Source organism: Oryza brachyantha, chromosome 10, assembly GCF_000231095.2.
Source record: "Oryza brachyantha chromosome 10, ObraRS2, whole genome shotgun sequence".
Classification (NCBI taxonomy): Eukaryota; Viridiplantae; Streptophyta; class Magnoliopsida; order Poales; family Poaceae; genus Oryza; species Oryza brachyantha.
Window position 1 is genome coordinate 14,579,920 of NC_023172.2, and position 10,423 is coordinate 14,590,342.

General features: G+C 42.6%; 2 protein-coding genes across 3 annotated transcripts; one reads left to right on the forward strand and one right to left on the reverse strand.

Moving 5' to 3' along the window:
• The first annotated feature begins 367 nt into the window (after positions 1 to 367).
• Positions 368 to 5,082, forward strand: LOC102705196 (monosaccharide-sensing protein 2-like). 2 transcript variants are annotated; one of them, XM_015841895.2, is made up of 6 exons: positions 368 to 456; positions 642 to 738; positions 1,108 to 1,674; positions 1,788 to 2,731; positions 3,397 to 3,584; positions 3,689 to 5,082. In XM_015841895.2, exons 2-6 carry the CDS (start codon positions 660 to 662, stop codon positions 4,134 to 4,136), a joined length of 2,226 nt encoding a protein of 741 aa, XP_015697381.1. In that variant the 5' UTR covers positions 368 to 456; positions 642 to 659; the 3' UTR covers positions 4,137 to 5,082. The 2 variants fall into 2 exon arrangements, with proteins under 2 accessions (XP_015697381.1, XP_015697382.1); XM_015841896.2 differs by lacking the exon at positions 368 to 456 and adding an exon at positions 490 to 534 and having other exon boundaries at positions 3,689 to 4,499.
• A 2,914-nt stretch (positions 5,083 to 7,996) lies between these two features.
• Positions 7,997 to 9,186, reverse strand: LOC121055539 (RING-H2 finger protein ATL80-like). Its single transcript, XM_040528228.1, has one exon. The coding sequence runs from the start codon at positions 8,977 to 8,979 to the stop codon at positions 8,167 to 8,169; it is 813 nt and encodes a 270-aa protein (XP_040384162.1). The 5' UTR covers positions 8,980 to 9,186; the 3' UTR covers positions 7,997 to 8,166.
• Positions 9,187 to 10,423: the final 1,237 nt, after the last annotated feature.

Consider the following 10,423-nt stretch of genomic DNA (forward strand, 5'->3'; position numbering starts at 1 on the left):
AATAAAAAATAATGATGGATTTTATATGTTAAAAATCATTCCCACTAACTTAAGAAGAAAAAAACCATAAAATTAATAGATCCATATGCCAATAATAAATATACGTAACAATTAAAATATAACACATATAAAATAATATGTTATAATATTTTTAAAAATTAAATCTCACGGAGCGAAGGGTAGGCAGGCTACACGGTTCGTGTATAGTATGGAGTAGTAGAGATTACCATATACTCCCCCATCTCGGCATCTGGTTGAGACTTGAGAGTCCCCTGGGTTTCAGTGTTTCACCACCCGCATCTTTCTCCCTTCTTGTTAGGGGATTCCGGCGGAATTCCCCCCATCCCCATATATATTCTCCCCATCTCGTCATCTGGTTGACTCCCCTAGGTTTCGCCTCCCACATCTTTCTCCCTTCTTGTTAGGGGATCCGAAATCCCTGGTGGACGAGGCTGGGTAAGCGATAAGTAGTCTAATATTTCTGCGTGCTTGATTCTTTTCTGACTGAGGGGGCGTTCGTTGGACTGAATCAAGGTTTAATTTTTTGGGGTTTCTTTGGGGCGGAGATTGTTTGTGAGATTTTGGCCTGCTGACGACGTTCTGTGTGGTGGTGGTGGTGTTGTTCTTTGTGTTGGTTGCAGTGGTGAGATTCGCCGGCCATGGAGGGCGCCGTGCTGGTCGCCATCGCGGCCTCCATCGGCAACCTGCTGCAGGGCTGGGATAATGCAACCATTGCAGGTAAGTTCGTGTACAGTGAAAAATCGAATCTTTTTTTTTTTTCTCACCACAGGTTGTGTGCCATGTCGTTATGCTGCGCTAGGGCCTGGGTTTGGTGGCAATTATTGTGATACTTGTGGAGATCATGGTGGATTTGGTGGAATTGCGTGCAGTAGAAACAGTTTATTTCTTCCTCCGTTCATGATTGAAATCATTGTTACAATTTTGAGTCAATTCTGAATAGGATTAAACAAATGTCTGGATCTCATAAATGATCTGTATATCTGAGACTTGATATTGTCTGCGTCGCAAGGTTTCACAATTTTGATTGATACCGATGGTTTTGACTTCAGGCTGACCCTGTGTACTTTCTGGGATGATCTTTATCAGGTGCAGTTCTATACATAAAGAAAGAATTCAACCTGCAGAGCGAGCCCCTCATCGAAGGTCTGATTGTGGCCATGTCGCTTATTGGGGCAACAGTCGTCACATCGTTCTGCGGAGTAGTGGCTGACTCTGTTGGTAGGCGGCCCATGCTGATCGCATCGGCTGTCCTCTACTTTGTTAGTGGGCTTGTGATGCTCTGGGCGCCAAGCGTGTATGTCTTGCTCTTGGCAAGGCTCATTGATGGGTTCGGGATCGGTTTGGCTGTCACACTTGTCCCGATGTACATCTCTGAGACTTCCCCCTCAGACATCAGAGGACTGCTGAACACGCTGCCACAGTTCAGTGGGTCTGGAGGGATGTTCCTTTCATACTGCATGGTGTTTGGCATGTCCCTCATGCCGCAGCCGGAGTGGAGGGTCATGCTTGGCGTTCTATCAATACCATCGTTTATATACTTTGCATTGACTGTCTTCTACTTACCCGAATCGCCAAGGTGGCTTGTGAGCAAAGGAAGAATGGTTGAGGCCAAGCGTGTGTTGCAATTCCTGCGAGGAAAGGAAGACGTTTCAGGTTTGTATGTGTTACCAAGAAACCTTTTTTCCCTGTGATGACCTATTTAATGCTGTCAGTATTAGGCATATAATCAATGAGACAGTGTTTCTCATGTTGAATTAACTGTGCAGGAGAAATGGCCCTTCTTGTTGAAGGACTGGAGGTTGGGAAAGATACAACCATTGAAGAATATTTAATTGGTCCTGATGATGAGCTTGCGGATGAAGGTCTGGCTCCAGATCCAGAGAAGATCAAACTGTATGGAACCGGAGAAGGCGTATCATGGGTTGCCCGTCCTGTTCGGGGGCAAAGCGCACTTGGAAGCGCGTTAGGTCTCACAGGTAGTATGGTCGGCCAGGATAAGTCCCTTGTGGATCCTGTTGTCACTCTTTTTGGAAGTGTCCATGAGAAGATGCCTGAGATAATGGGAAGCATGCGAAGCACGTTGTTTCCTAACTTTGGCAGTATGTTTAGCGTTGCGGAACAACAGCAAGCTAAAGCTGATTGGGATGCTGAGAGTCAAAGGGAAGATGAAGATGATGTATCAGACCATGATGGAGATGACATTGAAGATAGCCTCCAAAGCCCACTTATTTCTCGTCAGGCGACAAGCATGGAAGGAAAGGAGATTGCTGCACCTCATGGCAGTATAATGGGTGCTGTGGGAAGAACTAGTAGTCTCATGCAGGGAGGGGAGGCAGTAAGCAGCATGGGCATTGGTGGGGGATGGCAGTTGGCTTGGAAATGGACTGAGAGAGAAGGTGCAGATGGTCAAAAAGAAGGTGGTTTCCAACGTATTTACTTGCATGAAGAGGGTGTGCCAAGTGATCGTAGGGGGTCTATATTGTCATTGCCAGGAGGTGATGTTCCTCCTGGTGGCGAGTTTGTCCAGGCAGCTGCTCTTGTGAGCCAACCTGCTCTTTACTATAAGGACTTGACGGAGCAACGTCTTGCTGGCCCTGCCATGGCGCACCCATCTGAGGCAGCTGCTAAAGGTCCAAAATGGGCAGAACTATTTGAACCTGGAGTGAAGCGTGCTCTCTTTGTTGGCATAGGAATACAGATCCTGCAACAGGTAACTTTCCTTTCATTTTTTACTTTCATATCATTTATTTATTTTTTGAATAAGCTTTCATATCATTTATGATTTCCAGCATTTTCATTGTTAAGCACACTTGATGATTGAACCTAAATTTTCACTTCAAAAGCACCAAAAACATTTCTTCTTATAGAATTAAAGCATCTTCATGCTGTGTGCTTTCAGATGTGTGTTTTTCTTGCTATATATTTCCAAATCTGGACAATACACTTTGATGATTACAATACAAATGGTACCAATATATCTTTAACTTTTACACCAATAAAGCCAATCTCAACATTTTGCAGTGTTTATTATTAAGAAACATGTTATTGTATAAGATGCATAGAAGTGTTCTATTAATTAATGTAGTAGAAACCACTGGGAGTGGACTGCGCGACCGTTGTATGGCACAGGACTTGATTTCATTTATTTTATCCGCAGCCCAGAAATGGTTTGCAGGCCTTCATTCGTTACCTCCCGCTGTAATGACATTCTGTAATTTATTTGCTGAATATGGTTCTAGTTTCCTCAGAATATTTCTCAGAAACATCTCAAGTTGTGGCATAATTATGTTCTTTTCACCTGTTACTCTTCCCTTTTTCACTTGTGTATTCATATTAGCCTATGTATGTTTACCTCAAGTATGTCATTTTGTGCAGTTTGCTGGCATTAATGGAGTTCTGTACTACACTCCACAAATTCTCGAGCAAGCGGGTGTTGGTGTCCTTCTTTCAAGCATCGGACTTAGCTCCTTATCTGCATCTATTCTTATTAGTGGATTGACAACCTTGCTGATGCTTCCCAGCATTGGTATTGCTATGAGGCTCATGGATATATCTGGAAGAAGGTTAGACCTCATAGTTTGCATTGTATTTTTTTTGTGATTAAATGCATCATTTCTAAATGATAGTGTTATATTAACCATTCTTCTGCGTCATTTTTTATATTCAGGTTTCTTCTCCTTGCGACAATCCCTATTCTGATAGTAGCACTAGCTATCTTGATTCTGGTCAATGTTGTGGAAGTGGGAACCATGGTGCATGCCTCGTTGTCTACCGTCAGTGTCATACTCTACTTCTGCTTCTTCGTCATGGGGTTTGGGCCTATTCCAAACATTTTTTGTGCAGAGATTTTCCCAACCACTGTTCGTGGCATCTGCATAGCCATCTGTTCCATGACATTCTGGATTGGTGATATCATCGTGACATACACCCTCCCCGTGATGCTTAATTCCATCGGGCTTGCTGGAGTATTTGGAATCTATGCAGTTGTTTGCATACTAGCTTTGCTGTTTGTCTACACGAAGGTGCCGGAGACGAAGGGCATGCCTCTTGAAGTCATCACCGAGGTATTCTCTCTTGGAACACAGCCAAAGCATGACAAGGAAGATATGGACTAGTCGCTCCGGTGAAGTGATCAGATTGCTAGTGTTAATTTTGTTGCTTCCGAGTTGCGCTGCGGAAAGACCTGTGATGCTTTGTTGAAGAAACTCTGAGGAGATCAGAATGCAGTGAGCCTAAAGAGATGATTTGGGTTTCATCATGAGGCTAAATCCTGTCAGAGACCTGGGTTTTGGAGTTGGAGCTTAGGATATGTAGATCATCTGTTCCTTTTGGTTTGGCAACTTTCTATTTGTGTTTCTTTGGAATTCTTCCCTCTGTAACTATTAGTCTATCACAGTTGTGTTTCTGGTTTTTGTCTTTGCCCATTTTGCTTTGTTCTCTCGGTTGACTTGTGAATCCTGAATATTAGCATAGCCGAGCGGTTCTGAAATGATTTCCTTTCTGCTGAACCCCATGCATGAGTGATTGACATCATCAAGGGGTATTAGAACACTACTGCTATCTCACAGGTAAAGAAAAAACCATGGTTAATATGAAGAGGAGAAAAAAAGGAGGCAAATTGGAGCATGTGGTTTGTTCAGGGTCTCAGGAATTCTTTTGGATTTTGTTAGCTGCCAGAGTGGAACCTAGAAGCTGCTGTTCCAGCAGATAGACTTGTTGAGTTTCTAGTGACAGTGTGGTATACCTCCTAGATTAGTCTTAAAATAAATATAAAACATAGTGATGCCCCCCAAGATGTGGGGAGCTTAGGTTTAGGAGTGTGTGTGGGGAAGATTCAACAACCGAAGTCCTCCAATCAGTTTCAGATAGGAGTATTAAGTAGAAGAACAGAAACTCTGATGGACTCTGCTGATTGGTTCAGACTTGAGAAACTCTGCAATACTGCGTATTTTCTAAAGACAGATCGGCAACAAAAGATACAACTACAGCAGCACTGCAGCAGGTAGAAACTACTATTACACCTTAAAATACTGTACTCTTTGAACAACTCACTCCATCCCAAAAGAAACTTTATTTTAACCCTATCTCATTTGTCCCAGTAAAACTTTTTTCTTTCTAGCAAAAAGGTGGTATAATCTTCTCATGAGATTTTTATTTTACTTTGTATTATCTCATTTTGTAATAACTATTTAAGGTACAGTCAATTAAATTAATTACAACAAACTTGGAAAATTGCTTTAGAAAGACCGAAGCCCGAAAGACATACCAACAAAATCCAAAATCCCCGATTAGAAAAGAACACGAACTCAATGTGTTGGAGTTTGTTAGAGTGGTGCATGAATGTATTAGAGATCGCTAAAGTGAAGCCATTCTATCTTGATCGCTAAAGTGAAGCCATTCTATCTTTTTAGCTCCGTATTAGTATACTTTATTTTTGCCCAATCTTATTTGGCCTAAAAATCTTATTCATTAAAACAATAAGGTTGTGTTTAAGATAGCTATATCGAAGATTTTTTGATTTTTTGGTCATAGCTACCTTAAAATTTTACTTTAAAAAGTGAAATAATGAACGGTTGAGTAGTTCGGGAGCTGTGTGTGCAAAAGATGAGAAAAAAGACCAGGGGAAACACAAGCTAAATATATTAGAGTTTGTTGAAGTGGGATGTATGAGTCAAATATACTTCCTCCAATTTTTAGGTGGTGTTTAGATTGAGAAAATTTTTGGAAGAAGTGTCACGTGAAATGTTTGACCGGATGTCGGAAGGGGTTTTCGGACACGAATGAAAAAACGAATTTCACGGCTAGCCTAGAAACCGCGAGACGGATCTTTTGAGCCTAATTAAGCTGTCATTAGCACATGTTGGTTATTATAGCACTTATGGCTAATCATGGGCTAATTAGGCTCAAAGGATTCGTCTCAAGATTTCTTTCATAACTGTGTAATTAGTTTTTTGGTTCATCTAAGTTTAATGCTTTATTTAGGTGTCCAAAAATTCGATGTGATGTTTTTGGAGAAAAAAATTTAGGAACTAACAAGGCCTTAGATAAAAGACATCGGCTTTTTAATAATACTTGACCATTTATCTTATTAAAAAGGATTATAAAATATAAGAAAATGTAAGTTGCGTCTAAAATACATTTAAAAATGAGTCAAGTCAAAAAATAGATAATAATATATTCATATCATATTATAAGATATTTTTAATTTAATTGTCAAAAAAATATATTTTTAATTTTCTAAATGTTGCATTTCTTAAAGTCTGACCAAGTTTATAAAATAACAATATCTATAACACCAAATTAGTTTTTGTTTTTCAACAAATTATGTCAAATTGGAATAAATTTGCCTTTTTAAAACGTCTTATAATATGCAACATATGTGACAAGTATGATAAATTTGTTGAATAAGAGGAATTGTGAAATGCGTGACTAAAAATGAATGTCATCATCTATTGAAACCGAAGATACCATAGTAATAAATTTACTAATGTGAAAACAATTATAACGGAGTTTGTTAAAATAAAAGACATTATGAGCTTATTCGTGTTAGGAAAAAAAGATTAGAATTTTCTAAGTATTAATTTCTAGAAAATATATTCAGATTAGAGAAATATAGTATAAAAACCAAATTAAATTTTACCTTCGTACCATTGCAGAGAGAAAATATCTAAAAGATTTCAGCACCTCAAACATCTTGAAAAAGTTCATATGAATTATTATATTCACACTCACACATTCCTATGCCTCCCCTTTTTATTCTTGCACATGGAAATTACCCCAAAACCGAATAAGCGGCATGGGCATGTTTGAGATGGGCTAACATTAATTAAGTGGTAACCGTTTAGACGGAGAGAGTACGCGAGAAGAAAAGGAAAAATAGCGTAAAACCATCGCCGCCGTGCAGCAGACCACCGCAGCGTCGTCCCTCCTGCGGCGGCCGACGCCATTAACGCGCGTCTTTTTCCTCCCCCCACATCGCGCTCGCTCCGTCCACCCTCGCCGGCGGCGCGCGATCGCCTCCTCCTGACCTCGCTGCGCCGCCGCTCGACGACGACACCCATCGCGCGCTTTTCACTAGAACTGAGCTGGCTCGATCATCACGAAGCCAGTGAGCCTCGCTTCGTTCCAAAATAACATTATTTTTTACTCATCATATACATACTAATACACACAAGTTAAAGACTAAAATAACCTCGGTTTTATCAAAATTTCAATATAATCATCTCATACTTAATCTATTTTTAGTACGTTTATTTCTTAATTTTATAAACATGATTGCTTAAAAATAAAATTACTTTAGAAGAAACTAGAATAATTAAAAACCATCTTATTTTAGAGCGGACACCACGCTACTGCTAACCGCAATTATTGGGGGTGGGGTGAGGTTAGCACGTACTCGGGTACGTAGTAAAATTGGAGTAGGTTTGCGATCTACGCTTTTGTTTAAGCACGGTGGGGTTTGATTGATTGATTGATGATGATCCGCCTTGTTCCAACTGATGGAGGACAAATAAAAACCTCACGGTCACATGCGCCAGCGAGTGATGGCGATGATTATTGTCACTGACCTACCGCCCTTGATGGAGGCAGACCACCCGGCTACTCCCTCCCACCTCGCACGCATCTCCACACCCCCCATCCAACGGCCCATATCTCTCCACGCGATCAACTCCACCTGCCAAACTTTTCTTTAAAAAGAACTGACAAAAACCAGCGAATACTCTATAGCAATATTGTTTATTAGGTTTAGAACTCGTGTAATGGTTATGTGTCATGTTGCATCAACTTAATCTAGATGATGATTACGTGTTGTTGAAATTTTCTAAGGCACTTAGGTAGTTAAAAAACCCTTTTTTACCAGCTAATATTATAATTTTTTACAGATTACAACAGCAGGAACTGTATGTGATGTCATGCCCCCGACAGAAGATGGATGGAAGAACCCAAAAAGGTGTAAAAAAAGAATCACAATTCATTCACAGTTCTAATTATTCTCCTTTCCATTTCTCTTTTCTTTTTCTTTTTGAGAAAACCTTTTGAGAGCTCTCTACTGACATGTAGGCCATGGCGTGGAAAGGAGCAGCTCAACTACTCAGCACACCGACCTGGGCCCCACCCGTCAGGGACACAAACCGTCCTCCTACACTACGGCAAGAATCCGCCTCCACGTCGGCCACCGCCGCCGCTGCCGTTGCCGCCGCCGGCGCCAGCGCCAGCGGCGGCGGAGGTGGAGGTGGAGGAGGAGGAGGCGGCGACGACGGCCTCGAGGACTATGGCCTCGCACTTGCGGCAGCGCTTGGGCGGCGCGGGGTCGTCGAGGACGATGGGGCGGCGGCAGGAGGGGCAGGAGGAGTTGGAGCGGAGCCAGGTGTCGACGCAGGCGACGTGGAAGCCATGGCCGCACTGCGGCATCACGCGGACCTCCTCCCGCTCGCCGAACTCCGAGAGGCAGATGGCGCACTCCGCCAGCACCTCCACCTTCCCCTCCTCCGCCTCCCCGATGACGGTGCCCCTCGCCGCCGCCGCCGCGGCCACCGCGTCCGCGTACGCCAGCTTCGGCAGCGCCTTCAGCGCCTTCTTCTTCAGCCCCTTGGCGGCGGTCGTCGCCGCCGTCGTCGTCGTCACTCCACCGGCTTCACCCGCGTTCCCTCCTCCTCCTCCTCCACCCCCGAAGTGCGCGGCGTCGGCGGGGTTGTTCGGCGGGGAGTCGGACCCTCCCCCGCCGCCGCTGTTACGTCGGTTGCGCGCGCACCGCGCGACGGCGGCGAGGCCGACGACGCAGATGAGCGCGCAGAGCAGCGCGGCGAGGATGACGACGACATCCGAGCTGACGCCGCCGGAGGGGGGATCGGCGGGCGGGATGCCAGGGATACGGTTGGGGTTGCCGCCGTCGCCCCCGCCCCCGCCCCCGCCCTGCAGCAAGCGCCGCGTCGACGTGGACGGCAGCGGCCGGAGCATCGCCGGCCGGCGGTGGTTGACGGGTCTGGGGCAAGCGGTGGCGATGGTGGGGGAGGTTGAGGCTGGGGATGGTTAATGATGGCCCAAGCGTCCCACGGAAGCTTTCCGGACGGACGGAAGGAAGGGTCGTCGTCGTCTAGAGACAGAGAGCGTCGTCTACCTTTTCCCCATCAGAACCCTTCGACTTCATAAATATTTTTGTCGAGTATTTGCAAGGTCTTCTTGAATTTTTGTAGCGTTTTGTTTTTAGGAATCGGTTTAACTTCTTAAATTGTACTGCCTCCTTCTGTAAATATTTGACGCCGTTGACTTTTTTTTATATATTTAATCATTCGTCTTATTCAATTTTCTTTAAACATATGTGAAGTTATAAAATGATATAAAAATAATTAGTAATTATGTAAATTTTTTAAATAATATGAATGGTTAATCATATATTAAAAAGTTAATAGTGTCAAACATTAGTACTTAAATCCTCCCGAACAAAAGAGACTCTTTGTATTTGAGGAAGAAGACGACAAGGATGATGTAGTATAATTGAAGTGGAGTGACATTTTTTTCAGGGTTTGTCATTTCTTCTTGGTGTAACCATAGGTAAACCTACTTTGAAATAAAAATTTATATTGATGAACCTCATGGTTAGGTGAGCAATTTATTTGTAAAATGATATTTTTAATTCTTTGCTAGTCTAACTGCCACGTGGCACTAGTATTGGGGGTGACGTCGTGAGGTTCAACGTCATATTGCTTTGGATTGGCATTGGAACGAGATTGTGCTTATTACTAAAGTGGGGAAATACCACGTTGTTAGAATAAATTCATCAGTTTTAATGTCATATTCCCCCTCTAATGAAACAATATATGATGTGGGGAACTAAACTCAATCTCCCATATTAAATAAATTAAATATGGTCGGAAGGAGCAGTAAGGGTTGGTTTGGTTTAAAGTCAGAATTGATCTTACCGATTTTCACGAATGCTAAATTTTGACAAGTTTTGGTATGTTTAATTTTAGCCAGGTAAAGTTGTGTTTGGATTGAAACTAAAACAGCCCAAATTAACTATCGAATCTGCCTATTTTAACTAGATTGTCAAAAGTTTGCTTTCAATCCAAATGGATGCTAAGCACGTTAAATTTATAAAATATTGGTACTTCGAATTTAGACAATAAATCAAGCCAGCACTATGAATAAATGATGTTCACAGTAAATATGCACACTGCAAATCAGTTTACAATTGACAAAGAATGTTACATTGTTTCCTTTAGGGCCTCTTCGTTTCAAAGGATTTTTAGAGGAAAACAGGAGGAACTGAACTGTTTCATTTAAAATTCCTGTAAAATTCCTATGAAACGAAGAATCCCTTAATCTGGTTTATCAAGTGTAGGGTACTGTTGGCCTAGCCCTTGCTTTCCTGTCATGTTCCCCGCTCGTGTCACCTATGGTA